Source organism: Cryptomeria japonica, chromosome 4 (assembly GCF_030272615.1).
Source record: "Cryptomeria japonica chromosome 4, Sugi_1.0, whole genome shotgun sequence".
Taxonomy (NCBI): domain Eukaryota; kingdom Viridiplantae; phylum Streptophyta; class Pinopsida; order Cupressales; family Cupressaceae; genus Cryptomeria; species Cryptomeria japonica.
In genome coordinates this window covers 461,159,828-461,186,331 of record NC_081408.1, presented here as the reverse complement: position 1 = coordinate 461,186,331, position 26,504 = coordinate 461,159,828, and the positions used below count along the sequence as shown (strand labels likewise).

The following is a 26,504-nucleotide window of genomic DNA, read 5'->3' as shown; positions in this document are numbered from 1 at the left end:
GGAGTGGGATTTGCAGCAGGATCAACTTGCTTATCAGGCTTAGCTTCAACAATAACAGATGGGAGCCCAAAGACAACATGAGGAGTTCCTTGCAAGGCAACTAGCCTCTGGTAGGAAGAAAGAAATTAGGCAACTAGCAGCCATAGAGATGCGGCTCATACATGAGGAGGTTTTTGCCCCTAGGGTTCCTAAGTTTGAAATCCCAAGCTTTAGGCAGGGGAGACCTCCCAAGCTTTCAATTAACCCCCCTAGTTTTAAAATTCCATGTTTCAAGGGAGCTCCAACTGTTATTATACAGGAGCCTTCTCCTCCGCGCCTTTTGCAAAACGCCCCACCACCTAGGCCCTTTGCTGATGCTATCTCCTTTTTTAACGACGGACCTATTGTATGGAGGACAGATGGTTCCCATCCTCATCATGAGGAAGGGGTTCAATCAGCCATTGGTGAGTCTTCATATGCTCTAAAGGAGGAGGAATTGACAATGTTGCAGGAGGATATTGAGAACAATCAGTTGCAGCAGCAGGTCATTGATCATGAGGAATGTGAAGGTAAAGAGGAGGACACTGTTGTCTCATTTGACAATCTTCCTTTCTTTATTGATCATGAGGAGAAGGATATGTCTACACCTCCCCCTGTGGCAGCTCTGGAGCAACATGCTAGCCTTGAGGAGGGCATAAGGGGTAATGTTTTTACTTCAGATTGCATGGTAGATAGATCGTGCCATGAACCTGAGGTTGTTGCATTCTGTTGCCAGGAGGAGGAAACAAAAACAAAGAGACAATCTAAAGATTTTAGTTCTTCTTTTGAGGTGTCTCATAAACCTGAGATTTGTGTTGATGAGTTGGATATCAATACATGTGATTATGATGTATGTTGGTTCCCCCCTGTCCCTGAAAGTGATGATGTTGAATATGAGGTCTTCATTCAAGGTGAAGATGTTTCTTTTGGCATTAGGGATGATGTGCATGAGTTTGAATTTTCAGTTGGGACCAACATGCTGAGTTTGATGACGTTGAGCAACAACATGTTGGTCATGCCGATAGTCTTTTTGTTGCTCAACTTGATAGCATACCCGAGCTTCAAAGTTTCCAATTTGATGTGTTTGAAGAGCCCCCTTGTGCTGGCCAAGAAAGAGATATGGTATACTTTACATCACCATGTGAGTTTGAGGCCTTTTCTTTTGGTTTCAACTCACGCCAAGAGGAGGTCAGCTATTGTGGAAAAAATGATGCCCCCTTGTATAAAAGAGATACCTTCTCTTTTGCAAGGAGTAGTCCTTTTGATGCTAGCCGACTCCTAAAAAACTCCCTCCTTGCTACTATGTGTATGCTTCATGCATCCTCAGATGTCTCAGCTGGCTATTTTCTATGGCTTCCCTATGGTGGCAAGGTAAATGGTGAAGTGTTCCTTCACCACACGAGTAGTATATGTGATGTAATGCATGCATACAATATATTTCAACCATTGCAGCTAGATGGTGAATGTAACAATGGTATGAGGGGGATCAGCTCCTTCAAAAGTTTCCTCTTTGAGAGAGGAAAAAGCATCAGTTGCCTCTTATTGTAACAATGTAAATATTAGTTAGGTTTCTTGTTTTCCAAGAAGTGCACGAGAATAGGCTGTTGCCCTTCAAAATGGCTGATCTTGATCCTTCGCAGGTTACAAAGGAGACAATTTTCTTTTTTTCTTGTAGTTGTGACCCTGCGCCCAATGGATTACACAGGCTACTGATCTATATGCTTAGTAGGCAAGCATCCTGCAGAGGTCGCTAGAAATGTTGTCATTTTATGACACCCTTGGTCCATCAGTGAGAACCGATTAGAGATATGTTCTATGGACTAGCGCTGCTTGAGTTGATCAAAGAGAAAACAATGGAATCAAAAAGTGTGAACTCCATAACCCCCAGGTTCCCAAGTTCCTAAGTTTTCTCTTCCTCAACTCCTCAACTCCGGAACCCCCAGGTTCCTAGGTTCCCAAGTTCCTAAGTCCTCAACCCCGGAACTCTGGAACCCCGAGGTTCTGAAGTTCCTTTGCTAGGTCTCCCCTTTTCCTTTTTCTTAGTTCTCCTTCCCTTTCTCAGAACTCTGGAACCCCGAGGTTCCAAAGTTCTCTTTCCCCTTCGCCAGAATTCCGAAACCCAGAGGTTCTGATGTTCCTTTCCCTTGCCTTCTCCGGAACTCCGGAACCTCGAGGTTCTGAAGTTACCTCTTGCCTTTCTTCCTTTCTTTCTCCGGAACTCTATAACCCTGAGGTTTCGAAGTTCTCTTCCTTCGCTTTCCCTCTTCTTTCCCGGAACCCTGGAACCTTGACGTTTTGAAGTACCTTCCTTAGCCCTTTTTTTAGTTCTCCAGAACTCTGGAACCCCGAGGTCCCGAAGTTCCTTGCCGCTATCCTTTCTCCTTCCTGAAACCCCTGAACCCGGAGGTTTCGAGGTTCTTTCCTTGTCTTCCCCACTTTGGGAACCCGAGTTTCCGAAGTCCTCGAACTTCTTTCCGGCTGGCAACACTTCCGGATGGCGTGATAAACACTCAAAGCTTTAAATGCTCCGACGACTTTTGTGACTTGTGCACTTTCTTTTGTGGAGCTACAGGGGTGCATTTAATGTTTTTGGCAGGATTTCCATCTAGAGAGGTACGGGACCATGCTTGTTGTGGTGACTTATGACATGTCTGCATGCTCTGACTTTGGAGGGTCTGTGAATCCACCCTTCTTAGGGTTGCCTTTTCAAAGTATGGCAAGGTTGCTTGCATGTATAGAAAGTCAAGTGGATGTATTTCCCTGCACTCCCAGACTGACATTTCCCTGCACACACAGGGGTCATGATCATTCTTGTAACCATTTTTCTATATAAAGGTTGTGAATCCTCATTGTAAAGGGTTCTCTCCCTGCTGGCTTGAGCTATTCTATGCTCTCTCACTTCTCTTGTATTATTCTATATTTTGCAATTGTAAGTTGGCCATTGGCCTTATAATTAATTGAAATCACCATTCTTGCCTTCCTTCAACTTATGTATGCTGTGTATGTTTCCTTACCTTCATCATAGGTGTATGTTTTGTGGCTTTTCTCTCACATATGCTATGCTAATTCATTTCTGAGTGTGACTTGTGGGAAACCTTCTCCCCTCTTGACATTCAGCGAATTCTAACCTCTAGACATGCATTGGGGTCACTCATACAATTGAAGTTTGTGCATCTCTTGGGTATTTCAGTTGATTCTTTGTGTCATTTCGGGTATGGAGAGAAACAATCTCTTATCTTGGTGCATCACCTCCATTCATTTTAAGCATTTCCCTCTCCCCTTTTCATTTGCAAGTTGTTAGGATAGGCTTAGGAGTATTTTAAGTGTTCAGTTGGTTCAACACCTGCACCTGGATTGAGAAGGAAGCTGACCTTCTCTGGAGATTCAACCCCCTACACGCATGGTCCCACACTTCGGGGTTGTTTCCATGTTTCACAAGGTTGCTGAGTTGATAGCTCAGCAAGGGTGCGAGCTTTTGTGATAACAATTCCCAATTAGAAAGAATGAGGAAACATGGCAACTCTACATTGACTTGGGCCTTAAACAAGACCACTCTAAAGAACAAGTATCCAAACCCTTGGATTAATGGTTTGACTTTGAACCATAGTTGAAATTAGGAGTATTTTAAGTGTTCAGTTGGTTCAACACCTGCACCTGGATTGAGAAGGAAGCTGACCTTCTCTGGAGATTCAACCCCCTACACGCATGGTCCCACACTTCGGGGTTGTTTCCATGTTTCACAAGGTTGCTGAGTTGATAGCTCAGCAAGGGTGCGAGCTTTTGTGATAACAATTCCCAATTAGAAAGAATGAGGAAACATGGCAACTCTACATTGACTTGGGCCTTAAACAAGACCACTCTAAAGAACAAGTATCCAAACCCTTGGATTAATGGTTTGACTTTGAACCATAGTTGAAAAACTCAAACTCGGCAATGGCTCGGCAAGTCCAAATTTTTAAAAAAACTCGGGATTTGCAAAAACTTAGGGAAAAACTCGGCAATAACTCGACAACTTTATCAAACATTTGAAAATAATTTTGTTTAAAAATATTATTCAAAAACACACATTTACACCAAATATAAATCAAAGTTTGAGTTAAATACACACATTTATGCCAAAACTTTGAAGATCGTGGCCCTACCCTATGAAATCATGTGGTCCTTACTCTATGAATTCGTATCGCGTGCTATCAGAGGTTTATTTCACATTGTAAAAAGTCGAAAACTATTGTTGTGCGACTGTGAAATGACTGAAAAGTTTCAGGTTTTTTTAGTTCAAGTGTTTTTTTTGTTTTTACAGCCGTTTTTTTCTCCAAAACGTGCGATTTTTGGTTGTTTAACTTGCAGCGAGTTAGGTCAAATCTCATCCGCAAGTTTTGATGCGAGTGACTTGCGGCGGAAAGTGACACGCGAGTAATCGTGTGTTTTTAAAAAAATCGCAGTTTTTTTCATCACTGGTTTGAACTAGTTTGGAGGAGCGATGTGTTTTAAAGGATTCATATGAAATTGAGGTAGCATCAATTTCTTGTCTATCCAATCGATATCTAAATAACTATCTTCATGTTGAAAGAGGGCTTGTTTGAGTGGTTGGTTATGCACTTTGTGGCCAATGCACCAACCACATTCATGTGGATGACTAGTGATGTACTCAAGCCATTCATCAATTATTTTTTGGTCCTCTACTTTAATGGCATACTCATTCACTACGATGTGGGAAGAGCTTCCTACAATATGTTTAATAGTTTCTTCTTCTTTATGCAACTAATGGTAGCATCCCACTAGATGGTGACTGTTCGATACTATGCTGATGGCATTGACCCAAAATCCTTACACACAACTAGCAAAAGAAAAGGGGTTTCCCTTATGTTGTAGGTCAACCTACAACAACTTTAGCTTAAGACAACCTACTCCCTAAGACTTAACATCCACATGCAACTAAACATCCTCAACAAGAAGAAGCACACATTAGGAATTCAAGTTTGAAATCCCATGTACCAAATGCACCATAAGTGTTACGTTTTGAACAACAAATAAATGATTCTTTTGTTTAATGGCTTAGCATGAACATTCATGGACTTGGACTTACTATATTTCCTTCACTCTATCTCTTCACACTTAGCCTCTTTGCTTTCTTGGCCTCTTTTCTTACTAGTGTGGCTTGTAACTCATCCACCACCCCTTGGCCTCATGTGCAACCTCTTCACCTTCTTTCACAATTTATTCATTTTTCCACGCCAACTTTGCTTTTGTAGCATATGTGCACACCCCTTGTGTGTACACTTGCATGTTGCTACGACTTCCTTGTGCTTCTCTTTTGTCTTGTGCCTCTTACCTTTACCTTGGCTTCCAAGCTCACATGCACCTATTGTGTCTAGGTGAATTCTCTTGGTCTTCTCACGACTTCTCTTTCCATACAAACTCTTTGCTTGCTTGTATCTTCTTTCATGCAATGTTTTCTTTTCTCCACACTACTTGATCAGTCTCATGCACAACCTCCTTTTGTTGCCACTTCTCTACTTAGCCCTTGTTCTCTCTTGGGCATTCTCTTCCTTTGCCCACTTGTGTTCTTGAGTAGCCTATACATAGTCTCCTATCATCTCAATTCTCTACCTTCTCTTGACCACAATGCTTTGTTGGTTCCATTGCTCACACCAAGACCTAGTGACCTTCCTTTGCTATGCCTTAGGATCATGGTTTCCTTTTCTCTTGTTGTGCCACAGGATTTTTAGGCTCCTTCATATGTGGCTTCTTATTTGCCTTCTTTTGGAAACTTCTTTTTTGTCTGTTGTCTCCCCTTGAATCCTACCCAAATTCTTTGGGTGTTCAAACTCATCTACCACCTCCTTGAGCACCAAATTTGTACTTAATGTTGGATGTGGCCTAGTCTAACCAAATTTCTTGGATCATACAAATCATTCTCCACATGTTGTTTGACATCCATTTATTGATGTTAGGGTTAGTTGGACAACTTATTAAATCATTTGATGCCAACTTCTAGCTACACATTGTCCATTTGGCCATTAATGTGCTCCATCAAAATTTGTGGCCTAATCTTCTTGTTCAAATGCTGGCTAGCCCAACAAATGCCAATCTATGCTATATGTGAGCACTCCCATAGTGCTGCCAAATATGGTCTACCTCCAATCATTTTCGTCTTTCTCGCAGTGTCCTTCATACCATCGTGGCCCTCTTTTATGCTCTTTCCTGTATCTAACATAGTCTACATGGGCTCTTTTGCCACTCTTCCCACCTTCATGCAATATCTCCAGCTCAGCTCCATTGTACATGTTAAGTTCTTTCTAAATTCTGCGATCAAATAAGAGAGATGGAAATATGACCTGAATTATGTATCTTGACTGCTGTAGTGTGATTTTAAAGATGCACCACACTTATCGATTTCGGTGTATGCATCCTCCTCAACGTAAGTATGTTATATAAGTGGATGAGGGGTTACGTAGTGAGGAGATATGTCTTCCCACGTGGGAAGACACATCTCTTCCCTACGTACCTCTCACCAGAGCACATAAACTAACTTCATTTACCCGATCGGAAGGAGAACGACTTGTTTAAGAATCGTTTTACCACCTGATAACCTGAATGGTGTAACCATTGGTTAACTGCGATAAGTTAACTTTGATTTATATATCATTTGTTAACGTATATGCCACTAGTTAACATATTAGTATATGTAATCTAATTAATATATATATCGGGATCATAAAATAGCACGACCGATGTTACAAAAATTAATACTCCCTCCTAACTAGGGAGGATACATTTCATGTTAGAGAAAACATCACAATTCATCCATTAATTGTGAAGAGAAGAGATATCACGCCTAGTGATATTCAGAGATATGGTTCAACAATGAATATCAAGTCTCATGATACTCACCATAACTCATAGTTATCAAGTAAGGTATGTGCACTGGCATCAAGTCACATGATGCCTACCATACTGATAATGATTTCATGGCATGTCCAGGAATATTATGTTCATAATATTCACCTTGAAGATCTCTATGATAATTATGGTTTATTTAATGATATCAACCAACAGATATCTACCATAATGTCTCAGAGATATATATACTATCATGACATGTCCACAGATATCAAGTCACATGATATCCATCAAGATAGTTAAATTGATAGTTGTAAGATCGTCACCTTACAATATCAATTTGAAACAAGTGTTCATTATTGAAAAGTCCTCACCCTTCAATAATGTTCATAGAAAGCCCATGAAGTCATGGAGTCACACACATGACAAATAAAAGAGTTTACACATTAAACATCTTTAAATATATTAGTATATTAGAATAAATGAGACTATCTCAAAATTAAATAACATTTTCAACCATACCAAGTTTATCTCTAAAGTGTTCAATCTTGATCCTGGAGAGAGGCTTGGTAAGAATGTCTGCAATCTAATCACCTGTACTAATATAATTCAGTCAGATCACATTCCTTTCCACCATATCTTGAACATAGTGATAAGGAATCTCAATGTGTTTAGACCTGTCATGAAATACTGGATTCATTGAAAGTGTGATGCAACTCTTATTGTCACAGTAATTGACAGTAGGATTTAAGGGCTGACCAAACAGTCCTACAAGCAATTTTCGGAGCCATACAACTTCTCTTGCTCCCATGGAGGCTGCAATGTATTCATTGAGCAACTGAAGACTGTTTTCTACATATCCATGAGATCATTCCTAATCCTAAACTGAAGCAACATCCTGATGTGCTTTTCCTGACAACTATGCTTCCAGCCCAATGAGAATCAGAGAATCCATGTAGGTCAAACTCTACATGTTTATATTTCAAACCAAAACCAATAGTTCCTCGAAGATATCTCAAAATATGCTTTTCAACAACAAGATGTATTTCCCTAGGTTCACACATGAACTGACTTAGTGCATTAACAACATAACATATATCAGGTCTTGTGTTTACCAAATACATTAGAGATCCAATAATCTGTTTGTAGAGTGTAGGATTTGCAAACTTTGATTCTGCAGCTGTTTCCTTTAGCTTGTGCAGATTTGTCTCCATAGGTGTGGTCATGGATCTACAATCCATCATTCTAAATCTCTTGAGTATATCAATGGTGTATTTTCCTTGATTAAGGATTATACCATCTTCCTGCTGCCAAACTTCCGATCCAAGGAAGTAGTGAAGGATCCCTAAATCTTTCATATCAAACTCAAAGGCTAATTCTTTCTTACATTGAGAAATATAATTATCCTCTCCTGTGATTAGTAGATCATCAACATAAAGAATAAGAATTAATAATTCACCATTGATTACCTTGTAGTAGAGATTTGGATCTGCTTCATTCTTGGAAAACCCTAATTCCAAGAGATAGTGATCAATTCTTTCATGCCATGCTCTGGGGGCCTGTTTTAGTCCATAAAGAGCTTTTTTTAATCTGCAGACATGTGATTCAGCCTTCTGAATCACAAAACCTTCAGGTTGCTTCAAATAAACTTCTTCTTCAATTTTACCATTCAGAAAAGCAGTCTTGACATCCATTTGATGGACTTTCCATCCTTTAGATGCTGCAATAGCTAGAACTGCTCGGACAGAAGTGTATCTGGCAACAAGAGCAAATGTCTCTTCATAGTCAATACCTTCTTTCTTTGAAAAAACCTCTGGCAACAAACCTTGCTTTGTGCTTCTCAATGTTGCCATCTGCTGCATGTTTGATTTTGAAGAGCCATTTAGATGATACCACAGATTTGCCTTTAGGCCTAGACACGATATCCCAGACATCATTTTTTCAAAATTGACTAATACTCTTCTGACATAGCATCTTTCCAAACTTGATGCTTGAGCGCATCTCCAACACAGGAAGGTTCTGCATCAATGATCTCACTCATCAAGGCAGTATAACTGGAAAATAGGTTAGGTCTCTTACTTTCTCTGAAGGTCCCCTTTGGAGCAGCATAATTTTCAGCTTCTTGAAGCATCTTTTTAGCCCAAAGTGGTCTCTTCCTAGTTTCAGGATAATGTTCTTCTAAAGGTAAGCCTTGAACTTCATGCTCAACGTCTTCAGGGCTCTCCCTTTGAATCTCAGGGGTGGAATCCTCATCCAATCTTGTAGGGGGATCTTGGTGTTCTAATTCATTAGAGCTTTTGGACCTCCTGAATGCTATGTCTTCCTCAAAGATGACATCTCTGCTTAGTTCAATTTGCCTTTGACCAGGTATGTATACTCTGTAGGCTTTAGAGGTTTCACTGTACCCAACAAAAACTCCTTTCTGTCTAGAAGGTTCTAACTTTGACCTCTTTTATTTGGGGACATGAATATAGACTGGACACCCAAAGATCCGGAAATGACTTATATCAGGTTTGTTACCAGTAAAGGCTTCTTCAGGGGTTTTGTTATCAAGAAGAGAATGAGGATATCTATTTTGAATGTACACAGTTATCCTAGATGCTTCAGCCCAAAATGAGGTTTCTATATTTTGGTCAAACAACATAGCCCTAGCAACTTCTACTATAGTCCTATTCTTTCTTTCAGCTACCCCATTTTGTTGTGGGTTATAAGGTACAGTTAAATCTCTCTTAATCCCAACATTTATACAATAATCTTTAAACATATCAGAAGTGTATTCCCCCCCATTGTTTGTTCTTAAGATTATGATTTTCTTACCTGTCATATTTTCTGCAAGAGCTTTGAATTCCTTAAACTTAGAAAGGATTTCTTCAGACTCTTTGTACCTCAGAAAATATATCCAGGGCTTCCTAGAACAATCATCTACAAATATTACATAATATAAAAATCCCCCTAAGGAGGGTATAGACATAGGTCCACATAAATCAGAATGAACTAATTCTAATACATTTTTGGATTTATTGTTGCTAGAATTAAAAGACCCTTTAGTATTCTTTCCCAAGGCACACCCTTTGCAGGCTCCTTCAGATTTTTGACTTAGCTTGGGTAAGCCGATCACCATCTTCTCTATCTTAGGTAGAGCATGGAAATGAAGGTGCCCTAATCTTCTGTGCCAAAGTTCATTTGAATCTGGAGTCTCATGAATCAAGGCTAGAGGTGGAGTGGTGCAAAGTCTGTAGAGGCTCCCTTGTCTTACTCCAATGGTGTGGGCTTTCTTGATGGTGGAGTTCTTTGGTCAAGCAAGTACCTTTCCTTCCATAAAGGTTAATTTGTAACCCTTATCTTCAAGTGCAGAAACTGAGACAAGGTTTCTCTTTATACCAGGTACAAATAGAACTCCAGTCAGCTGTAGGGATATGCCTGACTTTAGGTTTATATTGCAGGTTCCTATTCCCATAACTGGATAATTTGAGTCATCACCAATTGTAACTTCTTCATTTGAATTTTCCACAAGTGTATCTAGGTGCTCACGAAATCTAGTGATGTGTCGAGATGCTTTGCTGTCAATCACCCATGTGTTGGAATTGGAGGTGACTTGACTAGAGAGGGCTAAGTAGAAGACTAGCTTCTCGGAATCACTCTCTTTCCTAATTTTTGCCATTGAAGCTTGTTGCTTGATTTTGTCTGGGCACTTCATTGCATAGTGCCCATATTGGTCACATCTGAAACATTGTACTTCAGAAATGTCTTTCTTCTTCTTTGAAGACCTCTTCCCATTTGAGATGTTGTCCCTCTTTCTCTTAAAGTTCTTCTTCTTTCCTTTCTTGTGGGAATTAGAGTTTAGAACTTGAATATCTTCATTACCATTGTTTTGTTTTATTCCTCTTGTGACAAGCCGAGATTCCTCTTGAATGCAATTGGTTTTCAATCTATCAAACTTAGGAAATTTAGAATGAGCACTGATTCCTTGAATGAACGATGCCCATGAGGTAGGAAGTCCATTTAGGGCCATCATAGCAAGTTCTTTGTTATCTACTAGATGTCCAATAGTGGATAGTTGATCCCTAAGCTCAGTGATCCTCAAGAAATAGGATGTAACTGTTTCTCCTTTATTCATCTTTATATGGTGTAGTTGATTATTTAGGGTGAGAGCCCTGCTAGTGTTGTTGATTTCATAAATGTCAGCTAGTGCTTTGAACATGTGAAAGGCCGTCTCATATTTAGAAATAACTGGCACAATGTGGTCTCTCACTGAATCCACAATTATCTTAAGAGCCTTCTCATTGTCCTTGCTCCACTGAATTTTCCCTGTATCATCAGAGGGTTTAGGAATTTCACTTTTGACATGGGAGTCAATTTTATTTTCTTTCAAAACAAGCATGATCCTGAATTTCCAAGATACAAAATTTGATGCTCCATCTAATCGATCTTCAAACCTAACTCCGGTTGCCATTAGGATTATAGGAATGTGATCTAGTAAGAGCCTGGTGAAAGTCTATGAGATCGTTTACAGAATTTTAATATGATCTTCCTTAACTTCGTTCTGATACCATGTTGAGACATGGACCAGCTAGGACTCGAACCTAGGACCTTCCATACGTTGCTGGAGTGCTCTACCACTGAGCTACTGGCCCCTCTTGGACCAGTCCATTGTCGGTCCGGGTGTGGCTTATTTCCAACACCAACACCCCCCCTTAAGCCACACCTCTCGTGTGCTTGGGGCTCCTAGCCTAGACCTGGCTCTGATACCATGTTAAGTTCTTTCTAATTTCTGTGATCAAATAGGAGAGATGGAAATATGACCTGAATTATGTATCTTGACTGCTGTAGGGTGATTTTAAAGATGCACCACACTTATCGATTTCGGTGTATGCATCCTCCTCAACGTAAGTATGTTATATAAGTGGATGAGGGGTTACGTAGTGAGGAGATATGTCTTCCCACGTGGGAAGACACATCTCTTCCCTACGTACCTCTCACCACAACACATAAACTAACTTCATTTACCCGATCGGAAGGAGAATGACTTGTTTAAGAATCGTTTTACCACCCGATAACCTGAATGGTGTAACCGTTGGTTAACTGCGATAAGTTAACTTTGATTTATATATCATTTGTTAATGTATATGCCACTAGTTAACATATTAGTATATGTAATCTAATTAATATATATATCGGGATCATGAAATAGCACGACCAATGTTACAAAAATTAACAGTACATTCTAGCAAAAGCTAACCATCTTGTTGGCCTCCTACACATGCCTTCATCCAATAAAAACTTCTACAACAATAATAGACTCTTGCAGTTGAACTCCCTTTCATGCCAACAACCAAACTATCTTTGTTGCTTTCTTTCTTGCTTCTGGCCTCTTTTGAGTCTTTCAACCACTCTTTTTAATTGTGGTAGCAACTTTCGTGTTCTTCTCCAACATCATACTACACCCTTTTGTTGGCGTCTTGAGCTCTCTGTAATTTCCCTATATAGTTCTCTAAAGATTTTTGCTTTTTATTGCTTCAGTTATGTTGTTAACTTATTTGCCCAACAGTGGGGGGCGGGGGGGAACGGGAGGAGGGGGAGGGGTCCAAGTTGACTGAAATATAATATTTATCAAAGTAATAATCTGCTAAAGATTAATGTGTCGAAATGAATATAAATACTCTGATTATTAATATATCCGAGTTCTCCTTAGAGTAATACACAATAAAATGGTTGTAGATCCTGCTAGAAACAGAGTACCCAATCCTCGTAAAGATCCAATCACCTTTCCTGACTTACTTGTTTATGTTAATGCAAATGAATAGATTGGAACTGTGTTTGAAAGAATAGGGACTGAAACTTATCGCCTTTCCAGAATTGGTGCCTTCTAACCATGCGGTTTACTTATGCTATTTCTGCTTGGTAGGCTCTTTGTTCATGCATCCAAAGCCATATAATTAGTGGCAATACACCCTCCAAATACTGGGCAGATCATGGGCTCTTGCCATCCTCTGGATCTGAGTTTTGAATAAGTAATAAATACCAGTCTTCAATGCCTGTTTGGTGCTACAAGAGCCTCCTCTAATAGCCATTGAACGGGCATGATGTGGGGAGTTTTATCTCCTTAGTCATGACTCTTCACATAACTAATCGTCCCTCTAATCGGATTTGGCCTTTGTTAACTGATCTTGTCTAATGATAATAAACAATCACTTAGTCTTCCGATCGCACCCATTCATTATTAGCATTGTATCATCTCATTTTACATTTTTCTGTTAACAACTTAATGTTGATCTTCCTATCGAATAGGTTGCTTGATTATGTATGGTGCTAAGAGTGTCAAATCAATATCAGTGTTCTTCAACTGGTTTATTTGTTCTTTGCGGTATCTTCCATCATCCACAATAATACAAGACTCCATATGTTTTAAATCACGATTACTGTCTCAGCGATGCTCCCTTTTATTAACATAATGTTTTTCAATTAAATCACATCTTTAATTATGCTTAACCACACCCTTCATAATCGATCATGGTATTATCGATTAGTTTCCCTTCAATCATTACCGTTGGACAAGTTTGCTGGAAACAATATCTCAATCGATATCTTTAGTAGTCCTGGCTTGTAAACTTAAGATGTCGACTTTAATCCTCATCAATGTTAATTAACTGCAACCATTGATAATGTTATCATAGTTAGTCGTACTTTTCTCAAAACATATTGTAGACATGTTCCAAGTACTGGCATCTATGTTAACTTCGAAGGGTATTATCGTCGTGATTGCTAGTATTGTTCCTAAACTTCACCGCTTCATAAGATGTTGACCATCGGGTTTCATATGATCATTGATTATTGTTATCGTTTCTATTCCCTGTTGTTTGTATTTGGTCATAGTCTAGCATTATTTTACAATGTTGTCTTTTTAGAAACATCACAAAATTGGATTCCTGGGATGACAAAATGGGGACATTGCACTCTCAACCCACCATTCAATGTCTCTCAATAGTGTTCCTTTGCTACATGTAAAATTATAACAAACATCAGAGGTTTTTGTGAAAACTAGTAAAAAACAACATTGTGCACAAATATTGCCTTGAACGTTGCAACTACCATAGTTGCTACAAGGGTGTTCTCTCTGACAATGCTTCCTTACAAGTTGTTTTGAGTAACTTCACTCTTTACTACGTCTCCTTCAATTGATATGAGTCAATACTCATATCTTCCAATGTCACGAGCCTTTAATGTTTGCAGTATTAGCATTGTACTTTGGAGCTAATGAGAAATACATTATAGAATGGCTTATTATATAAGCCAAATAATAAAATAGCCTAACCTATTAATTTAGGAACAAATTCCCAACAACCTACAACCTATGTAAAACAATTATAACAATGTGTTAATGATAGCACGACACTAACAAATATGAAACTAATTCCATAATGCTAACATATATGCTAACACTAATATTATTTAATCTATGTTAATCGAATACCCCCTACCCTACCTTAATGACTAAGCTAGATGCAATTCCAAGTTTAACTCTAAACTTGACAAATTTATCTTGACCAAGTGGTTTAGTCATTATGTCTGCTACGGTCATCTGTAGGACAACAATAAATACAAATGTCTTTGTTATCAACCATCAAATGTAATGATGAACTTCAATATGTTTAGTCATAGCATGATAGATTGGATTCTTTACCATCTTGAGAACACTTTGTGATGCAGAAGTATCCAGGGGTGTAGGGCAGTTCTACATCTCCTAAAAATATTGTTCTTTTTATTTTCTATTATGGTTAGGTGGATAAAAAAAATGCAAGTATCTATAGGTCTCCATGTACCTTGGAAAGTGCACAAAGGGAGATAGGGGTTGAAATTATTTAATATTTGTGGCCTGTCTAAAGGCAGTTGTAATTTTCATGTGTGGGCATATATTTCTATCATTTATAATGCTAAAATCATGAAAATACCCATATTGGCATGGAAATGGGGAAGGAGAAGAGTCATGCACTCACATGTAATGGGTGGTTACTTAGAAAATTGAAAAGACACCTCTTTAGGAGCCTTCTTGGAGATTTTGAAATGTCATTTATTGGTGCTGTGTTTCTTTTTTTGATAGACGTGTTGTTCATCAAGAGGGGGAGTGGGATTTCCAAGAGGGACAAGAATGCTATAAAAGGGAGGCTTGGGCTAGTTATTTAATCATCCAGGGTTGAGTGCATCATTGAGAGTTGATCCAAAGTGGAGTGATCATTTGAAGTTGAGAAGAATTCTCCTTCATTTGGGAGTTGAGTAGTAGTTACACCTTGTAGAGTTGTAAAGCCCAAGTGGCTAAACATTTTGTTATTAATGAATTTGTAATTCATTTCATTTGAGAAATAGAAGACAATTTGTTTCTTCCAAATTTGTGTTATTCTATTTGTTATGCTATGCATGAATCTTGGGTGGAGTAACCCTCATCCTGTGTAACAAAGCATGTGTTTTGGACCTTTGGTGTGTATGGGGAGTCCCCATCATCACTTTGGTTGTCACAAAAAAGTGAGGTTAGTGCAATTTGATCCAATTGAATGACAACCAATATCCTTATTAGCCACATTGCCTCACAACCTGTAGTTGTTGCTGCCTTTATTCTACTTTAGTAGACCTGTTATAGACATTTTTGTATCAATAGATCTATATCTCAATTAGAGTTGGTATATTGTAATGTCCCCATCCTTTTCACATTATGCCAACCAAGTATCTCAATTTAGTGAAGTCTCTAGAGAGACGAAATTGCAACAAGGAATCAAAAGATCATACATGAAGAAGTCTGATGTGTTATCGATGATAGCTATAGAGTAATATATAACAGTTGAAAGATATCAAGTGTGAAACAACCTAAGCAATGATCAGACAAGAAAATATATACAACTCTCTCAAATCATTCTGTGCACAACCTGCAATCACATTAGGCTCAGGCAAACAATACTTGTCGGGAGGAGGCTCTAACGTGGCATCTATATCCTCATAATCGTCTACACATCAACAAACGAATTAAGACTAAGTATCGTTGCATCTGAAAAACCGATAAAGAGGGTAGATGTTGGTTGAAAAAATAGCAAATAGGATAACCTAGTGCCTATAACGATTATCTTTAAGATATTGATGCTCTTATGATATACAGATCGATTAAGGAGAGTAATGGAACCGCTGGAGATTATAATCAATAATACAAGCTTTTTGTTAGTTTTTAAACCGAGCAAAAAAAAATGACAATCAACAATAAAATAGAGAAAACAAAACAGAAACGAAAACATAACAACACATAACACGAAGTTTAACGTGGTTCACCACTAAGTGGCTACGTCCACCAAAAACGCAGGGAATTATCTTATTAACCAATATCAATTCTACAATCATACATGACTGCACTCAGTCATTTATAGAGACATCTCCGATATTAAATGAAGAGTCTTCTGGGGAAGACAAACAACCATGTGACTGTTAGGCTTCATATACCCAGCAATCTCCCCCGTGAAGTCCAATCGACACAACCTGTAACATTCTCTGCATCTTCATTCCAAACCTCATACTACAATCAGTTGGCAAGACTTTAATTTTGCGAAGTCTTGTTCACGAACACTGCGGATTAATCTTCTCCAAATTAAATTAGAGTTATAAACATCTTCTCCTACCAATCTTCCAAGCACAAGTTGATCCATTATATCATAACCAGGAACACTCCTTTCAACAAGTTTAAAATACGATCCTTCATCATTGCTCCCCTTGTCAGTATAATCAGCATTGACTTTTTCTCGAGGAACTTCTCCTTTCAGAATTGACTGAATTCCATCCGCCTTTGCCAACTCCACACTATCCTTAGCACCTTCTAAAGCTTCAGTTACAAGGTTTGAAGGTCTGAAAGAGAAGCGTGCAATCAATGCATTCCATTCTGCCTCCACTTCTGCAATCTTCAACAATAAATCATCGCTTCTGCAATCTGCCTCTTCTTCTTCAGGGTGATCCTCATTCGCTAGATTCGAGACTACATCCTCCTCACCTCGGGAGGCATCCTCCTCATCTTGGAAGGGAAACAAACTGGTCTCTTCTTCTTCAAACAACGAATATAGCAAACCCTCTTCTTCTTCAGCCGAAGTCTCCTCCTTTTCCCAGCCATCCCACCAATGATGTTTGGTTTCAACCTCCACTTGGACATCACTCTCTACCGAGTCTAGAGTGCCAAGAAATTTTTTCAATGACTAATTCAGCTTCATCATTTGATTCGACCTCATCATCTGAAACTTCAGCTTGTTTGTCAATAACATAAAAGCATCCAGCTTCGGGATCAAACACAAAGTAAGGGCACCCATATCCAAGATCAACTATCCAATCGGATCCCATCTTTGCTCAAGCCAACTGTGGCTCTGATACCAATTGTTAGTTTTTAAACCAAGCAGAAAAACATGACAATCAACAATAAATAGAGAAAACAAAACAGAAACGAAAACATAACAACGCATAGCACGAAGTTTAACGTGGTTCACCACTAAGTGGCTATGCCCACCAGAAATGCAGGGAATTATCTTATTAACCAATATCAATTCTACAATCATACATGACTGCACTTAGTCATTTATAGAGACATCTCAGATATGAAATGGAGAGTCTTTGGGGAAGACAAACAGCCATGTGACTGTTAGGCTTCATATACCCAACACTTTTGACATTGACTATTAATCATCAATTGACAACACCGACTAAGACAATGAAGATTAATCATGGAAGCAGCGAATAATACAAGTAATGCCATTTATCTATTCTTATGTCATGAGAGGGCACGATAAGACTAACATTGAGTATCACTGATGACAGCGATTAGTCATAAAGACTTTCGATTTAAGGAAAGAGCATCTGCATTAGTCAAGTACGATTTGAATAGAAAATAATTATGGGTTATTAGCGGTCAAAGGATTATATTAATGAAAGGGATGCGATTACCTAATATGCTTAAGAGTTATCGGCATATTCACTGCCTAAGTGAATTAGATAAAACTAATGCATCGACTTGTAAGAAAGTATAAAACGATCATTAAAGTCAAACTTCTCTTTAATCAATATGTACAAACCATTAATGAAGAGACACAACTCTCAATGGGCGGGCAGAAGGAAGTATATAAGGCAGATCAAAATCAATTGAAGAATCATAGATTTGGAAACTTATTTATTTCTTATCCTTAACTGGATCTGCTCTTGTGAGCATCAGTCAACTTGGCTAATTCCGTAGCAAGCATATAATTCTAAAACTGAGACGGCACCATTGATTGCAAGGGAGGAAAGTAAATATCAGACACTGCATCAACAATATCGTTGCAAGTTAATATATCAAGATCAGACACAGCAACTATATTGCTATAGGCGATAATACATATCAAGACATTGCATGATTTAAGAGTTCATATCAGAGACAGCAGTCAAAATTGCTACAAGCAATATTATCTTACATCTCATTGCCTCTAATTCAAAAGAATACATCAGACATAGCAGAGATCCTATTGATCATTGCACTAAATGCAACTGTATAAACACATCAATTCACTGAGCTTACATCTAGTGATTCAATGAAGATAGAGCAGTGATACTGAGAAGAACATTTATCTTATAAATATATAATGTATATTTTGTTCTTGAAGTAACATAGTATTATATTTTCCAATCGTATAATTGAAGCATTTCAGTGATATCCTATATCATTAATCATAATTCATAGTAATTATAGAGGTTTGAAGGAAAGAAGCCTCTTAAAATAAGGGGACATTACATATATCGTATTAGCATGAAGTCAACAAATTGCTTATATAGAATGCCAAAGTCAAGGGACCCTTTGGCATATTGAAGGACTTGATTTGTAGCTTGTCGATGTTACTCTTGAGGTATAAACATGAAAGGAAAAAGACATCTGACTACAAAACATAGATCTAGTCTAGTAGTGGTAAGATAAATCAACTACTAACCAATTGTTGATACATCATTTCATTGACCAATGATGATACAATGTTGGTTGAGAGCTTGATCCCAGCTTCCATAGGTGTAGATGTAGGATTACATTTAGGCATTTTAAATTTTGTGAAAAGAGATTTGACATATTTAGTTTGTGATAATAAATATTTTGATGAATTTGCCAAATTCTCCACCTAAACAATATAGAAGTAGATCTAGAACTGTCATTTCAAAAATAAGACATATACATGTTTCACCTATCGATTTAAAATAACATTGCATTTGGTGATGGCAACATCATCAACATAGATAATTAGGATCAGTATGTCACCATCATTGATTTTTGACATAGAGAGTGGGTTCAAAATGCATATAGATTCGTGTTCATTTTGAAATCGAGAGTGGGATCACTATGTCACTGTCAAATCATAGATCCATCACATTATTAGAAAACAATTCATATAGAGCCATTCACATTGTTCCATAAAGTTGTCTTCTTGACCCTCGAAAGGGTATATTTCTCTAGATCCACAAAACTCCCAAACTATCTAGGTACCACTTAGTATTGAGTTCACTAGATTCCTTCTTGTCATTAAATTTTTTTTTTCACAATATATGCATTCTTCAATTTTGTTAGCATCAAAAAGGACAACAAAAATGTACGCTTCTCATGCAAAACACCATCTTCAAGTGAGGAGCTGGTTCAAGATGATAAAAATCCTCCAACCTGCAATGCCTTCAGCTTCCAATTTAACACTTGTTAGTCCTTACCTTCCAAAGTTTGCAACAAAGATAGTACTACAATTTCTAAAAGCCCGATCAACGTAATCAAGATTTTCATACATGTTATAAAACTTATAATACAATAGAATGTTGGCTTCAACTGAAAATGTATCCATACAATAAACTAACAATTATAACTACAAAATAAATTTGAAATCCTTTCTTGCCATTCAGATTACGCACCCTCTTACATAAGACAAAGCAAAACAAATCTGAATTTTTTTTTAATAAAAAAGTTAAAAACGTTTTTTTTCAATAATGTAAATACTTTTTCAAATATTTTGTATAAGCTTTCTGTATGCATAAAGTTTCCTCCCAGCAAATAATATATATCATTGTCTGAAAACATTATGCTCAACCTTATCACTACAAAAATTTGGAAAATATACTAATTTTTTAATCTTTATATAGTTTCTTAAATATTTGCAGAACCTAAAATGTATTGCAAATTTAAGAAAGTTTGAGTACAAAAAAGATAAAATTAATTATATAAATGTCATTTTCGCTCTTCATTTGATTTTGGTGGGAAATGGAATGTGTAGATTATTGACAAGTGGCAAACAAAGTTCCTAAGCTGGTGGGGTAATTTCTAGCCCCACCTTTTTTTCACCTGCTTCCTAAAAAGTAGTGGCTCCTTTTTTTTTTGGGGAAAGATTCCAAATAATCCTGTAGAGGAAAAAAAAATTTGTTCATGAGACCATTTCTTTCTTAAAAATAGAGCCTAAGCCCCTCCCATAAGACCCCAGCCTTAGAAAACTTAGAAAAACTAACTGCTAGTCTTTCCTAGGTGCTTGTTTGCGCTTGCAATCACTGCATATTAATTATGCTCTTCATAATACAAAATCTCATGCCAAAGGCAGAAACATAAGTCGCATTTGTGGAAATTCCTTGCCATGACAGCGGTGCCAAAAACAAATTGTCAATTAAAAAATGGGTAAAGATAGGTGAAGGATAACCAAAAAGCACAAATGTAGAATTCAACATGGGCAGTTTATCATATTTACCCTTTTCCTATGGTACTCATTGTGAATTATCACTTATGTGGCAGTGCCTGCGTCAAGCATTGATGGATGGCAAACATGTACTGGAAAAGGGAAGTCTGTCCTTGCACATTTCAAGAACAATGAATTCATGAAACGAGGGCAAGATTCTTTCAATGGACTTATGTACCTTTCTGAGGACAAATTTCGGATATTGCTGAAAGGTTTGCATGATTTTACTCAATTACTCCCTTGTACATTCTTTTTTTAAAATTATTTTCTTGGTGTAGAAGCCGTATAAACAGTTGCGTCAGGTGTCTGTATTTTCCTATAAACAAGTCACTGAATTTTGTTGGTGCAGAACTGAAGATGGCAAGATTGTTGATGGACGGTTTGGTCTAGTTTGTTTGAGAATGCATTGCAGAAAAATTTGAACAGGAACATGAGCTGCAAAAGCCATTGAAAATTTGTGTAATCAATATGTGGATACGAAAAATAAGCTGCACAGAACTTGAAAGTAACAATTTACATTAAATTTATAGGATGTCAAAACTACATAGGATGAGTGATGTGATAAATTTTCCCTTAAACACCTGGGTTGCAGCAACCACCTCATAACTTTTAACTCGCTTGTGATTGTGAAGAATAATTGCTGGATTTATTTTTATGTGCGAAGTTTTATAGAGTCAAATAGATTGCTATAGAGACACAATGGCAAATTTCATCGTGAATGATGGCATATGGAGAAGGGATCGGCAACTCCTCGCACAAACTTATAGAATGAAGACATGCAGGCAATTTTTATAGACATAATTTTTTTTTGTCTTGTGATATTGACTAAGTAATAATGAATTTGTTAGGGATTGAATGTGACTGGTTAGGGCATCATGTTTCATAATAAATTAAGTAGGCGTGGTCATCAGAATTTTTTGTTGTGGACTTTTCTTGTTTATTTATTTTGCTGGCTATTCGTGGGTCCCATACGTTGTCAGTCTCGTGGATGATATTAAAACATTTTTGTTTTTTTTGTTATGCATTGTGAAGATGATCTATTGAGATGCTATTATGATGATTGGTTCGTGTATGCATTATTGTTCATCCATGTATGAGCCTAGGCTGTGGGTATCTAGAGTCAGAAAGGGGAGTGGCTCTCAATGGGGGCTAGGGCCCAAAGTGGCCACCAATAAGATAATTGAGAATACCCCTTGCATCCCTTGAGTTCTTGTACAAAATAAGGATGTATTGGGAAGGCCTGGTTGTTTGTGGGGCATTGATCTGGCACAATCGAGTCTCCTTGTCTTCACGAAAGTACTACTCAGTTTCACATGAGCCATCCTTCCGATCTATGTGATGACACTCCCACTTATTGGTATCTAGTATCCAGCCCCATGTAGACTTGACTATGACCTTATGGTGGATTCATAATTTGGTATCATTCTTGTCTTTGTTATTGCATTGCATTCTTGTATGTCGTTTATGCTCTGTATATGATGTGAGTGCAAACCTATTGTAATAAGGTTGCCTTTCTTGAGTGCATGGGCCTTGTGATTATCTCCATGAGCATGGTGGTGTGGACCTAAGGGTACCACATGGTCAAGTGGCATTGCACACCACCGCTGGGGATTGATGGACCTTGCTCGTGAGCACCTTGGAGAGCTTCATCATTGTCTTCCTCTCTTGATCTTCCTCTTCCCTTATCATTGCAAGATGTAATACATTTCTAATTTGATCTCAACATTGTAATTGTTGAGCATTGTATACTATGAACACTCAAATGGAGAATGATGTAATGAAACAAAATGATTTGAGTAGAGTAGATGTTAGTGGACCAGTGTTGGAATCAGCCACAACACACGAGTATGCATGCTTTTCATTTGATTCTATATTGTGATGTTATCATAGGAACACTTCACTTGGTGCATTAAAATGAATATAGATGTGTAGGGTGTAGATTGGGAGATTGATTTAGTCATCTCCCACAGTCGTCTTGTGTTCTCTTCCATCTGGGTCATGTTACAAAGTAATGACATTTGGGAACCCTTAGATGTGTCTTGTATTAGATTAGAGTGAGCTAGCTAATGTTGATGGTGTTCATGTGTTTAGTCTTTCACATGTGCATTGTTGTAAATTGTAAAGTTGATCACTTTAGAGGTTTGGGTATTAGGTCGTGGTTTTGTTACAAGCATGGAACTTGATTGCTTTAAAAAGAAAAAAATTCCATGTCTTTTCTTGTGCCTTTTGCTCTTATCCTCAAGGGTTCCTTGGTGGGGCATTACAAATTTCACTCATTGGGTCATTACCCAAGTTTGTACAGGGTTGAATACTAGAGACCAAGAAGTGGGAGTGTCATCACATAGCTTGAAGGGATAGCTCATGCAGAACTGTGTAGTCCTTTTGGGAAGACAAGGAGACTCGATTGTGCTAGATCAACACCCCATAGACGACTAGGCCTTCCAAATATGTCCATAGCCTTTACAAGCACTCAAGGCACACAAGGGGCATTCTCAATTATCTTAGTATTATGTTTTTACCCCATTGTTTTATTATCTTATCACTTGCACTATTCAACTCTCCAGCGATTTACCTTGGCAACCACTTTGGGCCTCGTCCCCCATTCAGAGCCACTCCCCTTTCTAACTCTAGATACCCACACCCTAGGATTATACATGGAAAATGAATGACAATGCATATACACAAACTAATCATTTTAATAGCATCTTGATAGGTCATCTTCACAATACATAACAAAGTCACTATTCGAGGAGTAACATAGAGGTCTTTGAGTCAAGAACTCCATCCCAAATTGATCGCAAATCACAAGTTTAAATGCAAATTATCTTTGGCTTTTCATGAAAGCATGCCTTGACATCACAATTCATCATACCATAAGTCGATTGGACCCAAACACCAAGGCAAGTAGGCAAGACAATATTAGAAAGTATGAGCATAGACAAATGAAGGTGCAAATGATTCAATACAAAACAATATGTGATTCACTCTTTGTTCAATCATAGATTACATACTTATAGGATTTTCATACCCTATAGTATAGGAAACCTCCTATAACAACTTGCATAAATATATGAGTTTTTTTAACAACTCAAATTGTAATGCTCACAAAGAAACCCCAGAGGACAACACTAACTAACTAACTAACTAACTAACTAACCAACTAAACATTTGAGATAATTTAAAAAAAAAATAGATACAACATCACATTACTTAAAGAAAATTATACATTGAAACTAATAGAATTACATAACATTAATGCACAAGCCAAAATAAACTCATAACATCTAATCTACATCCTCTAAGGTATCCTAATGTTATTACTGATAATGCAACAACTATATGGATACTTAATATTAGCGTACATAACTCTAACAAACCTTATTATTTTATGCATCCTATGATGATGCAATATTCCTACCACCTATGTGAATAGTAATTTTGAATAGACAACTTATTAGATCCACGAATAAGGTCAAAAAACCCAAAAATCAGCCTAGGACAACCAAATGCGTAAACTTGGAAGCAAATGTGTAAAATTGGGAGCAGATGTGTGATTGTATAAGTAATTGCATAATTCTAATGACAATTGCATAGCTCAAATTACAATTGTGTAATCCTAAGTTGCAATTGCATAATTTTGCATGGAATGCATGAATTTGGTTCGAGAAGTCAACTAGGGCATTCAATTTTCAGAATTCCAAGGCATAAAAAATTAAATTAGGGATCAACCCATTTTAAAACATCGTAAAGTCATGTCAAAAACATAAACACAACATTTGAACAAGGATCCCAAAGAAAATTGGGCAGCATTTACCCAAGAACACCCCCATTTCTACAACAAGAATCCAACACTCATACAAACTCAACAATCAAACAAGTATGGAATCTAAACAAAATCACAACATGATAAAAATTCATTTCCTAAAGTATCATAAATATCCAAGAGAATGAAATTGAAGAAGGAGAATTGAAGTGAGGACCTACCTCAAGAATGAAGAATCACTCAAACCCAAACTAGAAGTTCCACACTTCACCAATGCTCACAAGATTAGAATAGTAGCAAGACTTCTCCAATCCAATTCAAACAACTCCACACCCACAAAATTTCCCTTCCAAAATCATCCAATCTCAACAATTGCCATGTGGCCATGAAGAGGTTTTTTGAGAGAAAGGAAAGAAAAATTACTCTATGTGTTTGAAAATGGGCTCAATTGCAAGTTATAAGCTCCCTTTATGGAGAAGGGGAAAACAAAAAAAAAAATTAAAAATTAAATTAAACTTTCAAACCACCAAATTCCCCAAAGCCCCAAATGTAAAATCACTTAATAACATTAATTGAAATGCATATATGATATAATACTTATTATAATATTGTATTGCAACTATAATGCTAAATATCACTAATATGAATATTTAAGTGACAATAAGACGCAACTGACAACTAATGCACATACAATCTTTATTGGCTTCTCACATTATGCAATAGGGTAATTGTTCATTACCTCAATGGAAACTTGAAAGTGTAATCACATAAATTAGGGGATGAATCATCCTATTTACGAATGATGGCTTAGGTTAGGGAACGTGTTTGGCATTGTGCTATCTCCTATAACCACCATCAGGGAATACGAGCATGCTCAGACCTATGAAGCCATGTGGAGTCGATGCTCTATACGTGCATTAACCAAAACATACAAACACTTGTGCATACATCATTATCAAGGTATCATCAAGTAGTCACATCATAATTGGTATAATCAAAACATTCTCACATTATAACCCAAACATCACCATATGCATATAAATAGTCGAAGTGTTAATACCATTGGAAGGGGATTTAACATCACATGGATTCTCATATATTCAAATGATGTGATATCATACCTTTCCCACCTAAATACCCATTGAAACAACCATATTACTTTCAAATAATTAACAACATTGATAAGCACATGATCATCATATTAGTCACTAGACCTATCATGTATTTGTATCTACATTAATTATCATTTCAATAAGAAGTATACTTCATTTGCATTTAAGTGTAGGTTCAGTAACATGATACCTTCTTTATCGTGTTAGGGTTAGAGGGTTGTTACATGAACCTTCTTTTAGAAGAAGGGTTCCAAGTGGTTCAGGAACACCATGCCATTTGTTGTGGTTGCAACGATGTTCTACAAGGTTTTTTAACCAATTTCCATCCCTTGAGAAAATGATTAATGGTACAGGACAAAAACAAGAAACTAATAGATCACCTATAGTGGTGCCTGACACTATTGGTGTAAAAAGGGAAAGAATGACTGGAAAAATTGTTGTAGGATTAGAAATTCAAACCACATTCTCAGTAGATGATCAAAATCATGATGTTGGAGTTGAAACAAAAGTAGATGCTCAAGATCAAGGTACAAGTGAGTCTTCACCTACTGTAAAGTTTGACCATTCTCTATCATCCCAATCCAAAGGAAATGGGTCCTTGTCAATTGATAAATCAAAAGTGAAACTTTTAAAAAGAACTTGATTCATGAAGGCCATTGTAGAGGATGATAGGGGGATTATTGATGTCCCTTCACATTAGGAGAAAAACGAGTTTGAAAGTAGACATGACCACTTACAAAATCAATATGCAATTCAAGATAATATTGATAGGGGGACGTATTGATATATACAGCTCATGTGAAATTGGGACTTAAAACAAATATGTGTGTTTTGATTAACCAAGCTTGAATTGAGTGTCAAGAGTCATATATTGATTGTTGAGGAATCCGAAGAGCATTAGGAGCATAATGTAATAGGAGAATCAAATCCAATTCTTAAATAAATAAGAGCATCAAGAGTTCTAATACTAATACTTAATTAAATAAGAGTAAATAAAATGAAGAGAGAATCACATATGAAAAACATAAACAAGATCTA

General features: G+C 37.4%; 1 protein-coding gene across 1 annotated transcript in view; it reads left to right on the top strand.

The window, feature by feature from the left end:
• LOC131077358 (uncharacterized) overlaps positions 1-21,310 on the top strand; it is a 200,824-nt gene extending 179,514 nt beyond the window's left edge. Inside the window, exons 6-7 of the mRNA XM_058014843.2 lie at positions 20,648-20,803; positions 20,941-21,310. Of these exons, the coding sequence (XP_057870826.2) occupies positions 20,648-20,803; positions 20,941-20,981 (197 nt within the window). The 3' untranslated portion in view covers positions 20,982-21,310. The remainder of the gene's footprint in view (positions 1-20,647; positions 20,804-20,940) is intronic.
• Positions 21,311-26,504: the final 5,194 nt, after the last annotated feature.